The 7023-nt window shown below is 63.5% G+C and overlaps 1 protein-coding gene across 1 annotated transcript in view; it reads right to left on the bottom strand.

Moving 5' to 3' along the window:
- Positions 1-971: 971 nt before the first annotated feature.
- ATP11A (ATPase phospholipid transporting 11A) overlaps positions 972-7023 on the bottom strand; it is a gene marked incomplete at its 3' end in the record, with an annotated part of 73604 nt that continues 67552 nt past the window's right edge. Inside the window, exon 35 of the mRNA XM_021708088.1 lies at positions 972-1072. Coding sequence (XP_021563763.1) covers positions 972-1072 — 101 coding nt within the window. The remainder of the gene's footprint in view (positions 1073-7023) is intronic.

Genomic DNA, 7023 nt, shown 5'->3' on the forward strand with positions numbered 1-7023 from the left:
CCGGGGTCATGGAGTCCGTCCCGTGTCCAGGCCCCTGCTGGGCATGGGCTCCGTCGGGGCCGAGGCAGAGTTCCTGCTCGCACGGCGCATGTGAGGCAAAAAAGGCAGAAAGGAGGTCACTGCGCAGATGCAGTCTCCCGCGGGCCGTGAGAGGCGGATGAGGGTGGGCGGGGAGGCTGCGGCGCTGCCTGACGCGAAGTGGAGGGGCCCTCACAGACCTGCCCTCAGGGGCCCGCTGAGGGGGAGGTTGGGTGAGCGAAGCGGACGCAGGGGAGGATGCACAGGTGTCTCGGCGGCAGGGGTGCGAGTGGCCGGGCGGGCCTCTTGGAGGGGGCGAGGGAGGCCCCGCCACCGCCGGGAGTCCGGGGAGCCACGGCCGCAGTTGCCTCCCGCAGGGTCTGACCTGCGTGGAGGCCCGGTGGGGAGGCCGAGGGTGGGGGAGGAGGGGGCTCGTGGACCCTGCGCTCGGGACCCTGACGTCCAGCACCAGAAGGACTGCACCTGCCCCCTGCCCCGAGGGCCCGGACCCAGGCGGGAAGCCCCGTCTGGCTCCGGGGCGGAGTGTGCTGAGGGGCCGCGCGGCAGCTGGGCCTTGGGGACACGTGGCTCTCACGGAAGCCCGAGTGGGCCCTGCCTCCCATGGCGATGACTGCGTATCGCGTGCGGGTGGCGCCGGCCTGCTGCAAGGATGTTCCAGAGGTCTGGGCTCCCTGCGTCCCCTCCTCCTTTTCAAGGCCTGGCCCCGTCTCCCCATCTCTGGCTCAGAAAGTTCCGGAAGCTCAGGGCTTGACGCTCCTCTGAGAGCTCTGGAGGCGAGAGGGGCTGAGCGGACACCCCGGGACGGCCGCGTGTGCAGCCTTGCCCAGCTTGGGCCACCCCGTGGCCGTTCTCGGGGAAGCTGAGGCCTTGTGGTTCCGCAGAGGCCCCTGGAGCAGGGGCAGGACAGGACCCGGGGGGAGGGCGCCACGCACCCCATCCCCGCAGCCCTCTTGCCTCTTCCCGGTCACTGGTGACATAGGCCGGGCTGCTGGAGATGGCCGGGCTTCCTCGGATGTGCGGGGTGGGGCGGTCCCTTTCGGCGGGACCCAGAGCTCAGTGAGAGCATCTGGGCCACGTCTGGGGCTGGGGCACCCCAGCACGGTATCAGGGACACTTCTCCGCCCAGCTCACGCCTCCATTCACGGCCACTACTTGCTGCTCTGGATGAACCATGGTGTCCTTCCAGCCACACGAAACAAGTGTCAGGGTCCTCCGGGGTCCCGAGGCTGCATGGCCGCCTCCCCCCGGCCACCTGAGCCCTGAGGGGGCTTGCTGAGTACACGCAAGGGCCGGTCCCCAGCGACTCTGGGGGTCCTTGGCAGGGGCTGACGGCCCACGGCTGGGGGAGCTCGCGCCCTGTCCAGGCAGCCCCTGGCTCGCGGTGTGTTCTCAGCGGGCATGCATGGCGCAGCAGGGCCACACCCACACCCCATGCTGCCCTCCCCCCTCCATCCCCTCAGGGAGACACGAGGTGCCGCAGCTGGCTGTGCGCACAGACCTGGGACCTGAGGAGGGCCTGGAAAGGACGTTTAGATTCCCGGCTGGAGCCAGGGGCCTGCGTGGCACCTCCCGGGGTCTGTCGCAGGGGACCCAGTCGGACAAAGCCAGAACTGGAACCGAGGACTGAGCCAGGACAGAAGGCTGGCCAGGCGGGACCCAGGCACCTGGCCGGGCAACGGTGCTGCCAGGGCTCTCGTCGACCCACCCCAACAGGCCTCTCCTGCCTTCTCTGGGCGCCGCGGTGGAGCCGGGAGCCCGGGGGTGGAAGAGCGGGAGAGCTCAGGGTGGGGTCGAGGTCATGGCCTCTGGGGACCGACGGTGTCCCCGGGATCCCTGGACAGCACCCGGACATCTGTCTGGCTTGGGGGCGGTGGGGAGCGAGAACTGACCCTCTGCTCAAGAGGGAGCTGGGTCCAGGCGCGGAGGCTCATGCCTGTAGAGCCAGCACCTAGAGAGCTGAGGCAGGAAGATCGCGTTAGGCCAGGAGCTCAAGATCAGCAGCCTGGACAACATCGCAAGACCCCATCTCGAAAAAAACAAACAAAAACCCACTAAAACCGTAGCCAGGCATGGTGGAGGACGCCAGTGTCCCAGCTACTTGAGGGGCTGAAGCGGAAGGACCGCCTGAGCCCCGGAGTTCAAGGCTGTGGTGAGCTGTCATCACACCACCACACTGGGTGACAGAGCCAGACCCTGTTTCAAAAAAAAAAAAAAAAAAAAAAAAGAGCCAGCCAGGCTGGGCCTGGCCAACAGAGCCTGGGGTGGAAGGGCCTGGGGAGTCCGCGGTTTGGACAAGAGGGAGAACCGGGATGGAGAAGGGGCGCCCAGACCCCGGGAAGAGGGGGCTGGCTGGGGTCCGGCAGAGGCAGTCAGGGAGGTCCTGCGGTGGGGGCATTCCAGAGAGCTGAGAGAGGTGTGTGGCGCGGGCCTTGGAGGAGGGAGGGTCAGCACCAGGGACTCAGGGCCGGGCTCTGGCAAGGGAGTGGGTGGGCGGGCCGAGGCCGAAGTGGGGGTGTGTGGAGGCCAGAAGGTCCCCCCCAAGGAAGCGCCCAGGAGGCGTCCTGCTTTCCGGCTCTGCATTGCCACCTGTGCGACCTCATTTCTCTACAAAGAAGCGGAGCGGACGCTTTCCCCCTACTGCCAGCAGATGCCGTCCCCTGCTAATCTACAGAAAAGCCCTGCTTGGTTGGTGTCGACGAGTCACAGTTCACCTGCAGAAAGAAAAGTCAGGGGTGGGTGCGGTGGCGCACGCCTGTCATCCCAGCACTTTGGGATGACTTTGGGCCTGAGCTCATGGATTCTAGACCGGCCTGGGCAACTTGGCGAGACCTCATCTCTGCAATAAATAAGTTTTCAAAAGCCAGGCATGGTGGTGCGTGCCTGTCGTTCCAGTGACTTGGAAGGCTGAGGTGGAAGGATTGCCAGAGCCCAGCAGGCCGAGGCTACGGTGGCTGGGACCGAGCCACTGCCCTCCAGCCTGGGTGACACAGTGAGACTGACTCAAAAAAAGTCTGAAAACGGGGCACACAAAACGCACGCTACCGAGACGTCAGGTTTGGTTTAATTCACAATTTAATTCTCCAAAGCAGGTTAATGGATTACCAGTTTGACAGTGCCGTGTGGAGGTTGATTTATGCTCAGTGCACCTACTCTATGAATAATTAAGAATAAATTCCAGTGGTGATGACAACTGTAGCCACCGTTCACGTTAAATACATGTTTGAAGACCCGCTCTTATCGTGTCATGTAATGGACAGACAACGTACATGGTAACACAGACATCACAGTTTTAAGTCAGAGACAACATATGCGTATTAAAACTCTGTATACTTTGATCAGGTAAAAAATAAAGCTATATAAACTCATCTTTAGACTTTTTTCCTGCAAAAGTGGAGCCACCCTTCCCTGACGTGAAAGATACACCGTCCTCAAAGCGCTTACGGAGGACACACCGGCATGAAAGCGCTTGCAGACACGACTCGGAGAGGCTTTCGTCCCGCCCCTCCACCGCCCTTTGCTAAGAAAGGGCCACAGCTCAGGCCGCTTCCCTGGCGCGAGAGGGCCGACCCGCTCACGGCGACGCACGCTGTCGAGTCCCCAGTGTCCTTTTGAGAAGGTGACAGGAGGCCGCCGCAGGCTCCAACACGGGTCGCGCACAACGGTGGACGGGGTGGCCCGCAGACCCAGCGCTGGGCAGCTTGAGGTGCAGAGCACCGGCCCTCTGTGGCTGCCCTGCCTGGCCACCTCCTGTGCCGGCTTACCACCCCGCGAGTCGGGGCACGTGGGGCGGCTGGGCGGGTCTCAGGGAAAGGGCGGCGCTTCCAGTCCGCTCCAGGACCGGGGGGGCAGGGCCCAGTGTTGGCGGGTGGGATCCCCAGGAGCCACCCGGCCTCGGGGCTTCCTGCTGGGGCCCTGCCCCTCCCGGAGGGAGAAGCCTCACCAGGCCCGTGTCAACAGAGGGTGTGTGAGCCGGGCTGTGCTGTACCCGGGGCTGCGGGGCCAAGCCCCGACGCCTGGCCGGGGGGCAGCCTCTTCCCTGCAGGAGGCCAGGGCTCCTCCTCCCGGGCCTGGCCAGAGGCTGCTCACCGGGGTCCTCAGGAAGGACGCAGGGCGCCGGGAGGTGTGTGTGTGTAGGAGCTCACACACACATGTATGGGGCATGTTCGTGTGTACACGTGTGGGAGCTCCTTTGCAGTCTGTGGACACAGCGTGTGTTTGTGTGTGTAGGAGCTTAGTGTGTAGACGTGCCCGTGTAGGTGTGCACCGACGTGTGTGGGTCTACATGTGTAGAGGCTCTCGTGTGTTGTGTGTGGACACGTGTGCACGTTTGTGTGTGGTGCGCACACATACTCATGTTTGGTGTGCGTGTGCAGGCCCACATGGCCGCCAGTGGCCGTGGAGTCGAGGGCAGGGACGCATGCTTGCGGCAGGCCTCTTGCGCGTGGATGGGCGGTCTGCGGCGGGGAGGGAGGGTGGCCGGGACCAGCCTGGCCGGCTGGGCCCGACCATGTGTGAACACGTGCAGCAGCGAACAGGACCTCAAAATGAAGACAGTGCTCCCCGTGGACGCCGCATGCCAGGTGAGGGAGGGGCGAGCAGTGCGACCCTGTGAGGCGGGGTTGGCCTCCAAGCCTGTCTAGAGGCGGCCCACCACGGACCCCCGCCCACCCCAAGCCAGCAGGCGCGCGCATCGTGTGGTTTCCTGAGCCGCTGTTTGCAAGATGTCTGGGAGCGTGTGACCGTTCCGTGGCCTCCACACGGGACTTGAACCGGCTGAGGTGAGTGGCGCTTGTCTCGACAGAACAGAGCTGGGACCCAGCTTCCTACGCGGCCATGTGAGAATCTCCTGTCTTTAAGGCGAAGGATGGAAACCAAACACAAGAAACGCAGCCGATGAAACTGCAATGAACGTGAGGAAAAGCGTAGCAAATTATTGTCTCTAAACACGCGACTCAACTAATCACCAGCGCCAGCAACACCACGAAAGGAAGAGAATCACATCAGATCGGAAATTCACACGCCTCAGACAGACGCTCAGCCCGGACGCTCGCCGGCGTCAAGTGCAAAGTGGCCAAGATCTGGTGAACTTCAAAAAAGAAAGCTCTAAAACTCGCTTTAAAAATTAGACCATAGGTTAACAAATGAAAAAGATATAAACAGCTATGAAAATACTTCAGTGCAAAGGCCATTTTAAGATTTCTAAAAAATACATTACAAATAATTTGTCAACTGAACAAACAGAGAATCTGTCCCCCACAGGAATCACGGTTACACCCGTATTGGGTTCTTAAAAAGGACCGTAGAAACACGCACACTCGTGGCGAGGGAGGAGCATGGGCTGGGCACCACACCGGGCGGTCACACCCGGACCTCGGGGCAGGGCAGCCCTGAGGATGCGTGCAGCTTGACCGGTGGCAGAGGGACCCTGGGGACAGAGGCAGCCTCGGGAGAGAGGGCCACGGAGGGGAGAAAGGCCCGAGGGACGGGGGACCCTGGGGACACAGAAGCCCTGGGACAGAGACCGTGGGACAGAGGGAGCCTCAGGAGAGAGGGCCCCGGGGGAGAAAGGCCCGAGGGACAGAAAGACCCTGGGACAGAGGGACCCTCAAGAAAGACAGACCCTGGGGACAGAGGGACCCTTGAGAGAGAAAGACCCTGGAACAGAGAGAGTCCTCCCCACCGTCTGCTCCTGACCCTAATCTTTGGTGTGTGGCCACACGTCACCTCAGGTTATCCCAACCGCCGTGTTCGCTGCCCTGGCTGCCGGACCATCCCCTAGTGCAAATAAACATCTCACAGGTGAAACATCACACTGTCACGTGGTGGAGCTGATCTTCCAGAAACACCTTCCCCAAGCCCCTCCAGACAGACTGGGGGCCGCACCGCCTCCCCGTCCACACCCCGGCATCTGGAGCGCGAGGAGTGGCCTCTGCTTCGGCGTCTGGGCGATGCTTTGCTGAAAGGCATCTGTCTCGTGTCCGAGTTTGGCTCTCAAGCTGAAATGTCTTCTTTGAGGACCATTAAGGCTGTGTCAGAGGGAGATTTCCAGAAACCGCGGGGCAGAGAGTAACAGAACACCCCACAGGCCGCCATCCTGTCACCGCTGCCCCGGAGAGCGCTGGACAAGTCCCCCGACAAGGGGGACCCAGAGGGGGCTCGGGCTAGCCTCCGCCGAGACCTTGCTCGTTGGGATCCTCCTGCGTCCCCAGGGCAGCTCTCCGTGAGGACAGATGGCTCCTGGCCACCGCAGTCAGTATCTGCCACTCTGTCCCTGGCACTGAGACACACATTCCCATCACAACTGATGGCGACACGTCCCGGCATGTCCAGAGGTGCTGGGCCCCAGCTGGCGGTGGGAGGCGGGTGCCCCCGGCCCTCTGCTGTAAGCACTGCTCTCTCCAGAGGCAGCTGGCGGTAGGCGGGGGGACACGGACACGGCACATGGCCCAGCACGCGGGCTGACAGGCCTGGACGTCGCCACAGCCCGCCTCGCAGGGGGCGGGCCAGGTCTGCACGTCCCAAGGCTGGAGCCGCGTCGCACGTCGAGCTGGCCGGCCTGCCCGCCCAGGGTCGGAGGTCACTGAGGAGGACGCGCACTCAGCACGGCAGCCGGGCCTGCGGGACAGGGCAGCAGGCGGCATCCCTGTCCCTGGACAGCTCTTGTCACCACGGCCTACACACGCGGGTGAGGGCTGAGGCTGAGCCACCGGGCCGGGGGGCCTGCACGCGCCATGCGGGCTGGCGGGGCAGAACGTCCCTCTCCAGGTGATCGGAAGGCCCGGGGGCCACCAGGTGTGGCCGCAGCACTCAGCCCGGATGGCCAGGGGCTGAGCCCACGGCCAGGCTGTGCCTGCTTCTCGACCCTGGGGGACCAGGGAGGGTGCACATGGTGTGACAGCACAGCCCAGGGCTGGAGCCTGCGTCACACGGCTGTCTCCAAGCTGGGCCCAGGGCAGCTGCGTCTCAGGTGGGAAATGCCAGAGT

Source organism: Carlito syrichta, unplaced genomic scaffold, assembly GCF_000164805.1.
Source record: "Carlito syrichta isolate Samal-C Ts95f unplaced genomic scaffold, Tarsius_syrichta-2.0.1 Scaffold130609, whole genome shotgun sequence".
NCBI classification, from domain to species: domain Eukaryota; kingdom Metazoa; phylum Chordata; class Mammalia; order Primates; family Tarsiidae; genus Carlito; species Carlito syrichta.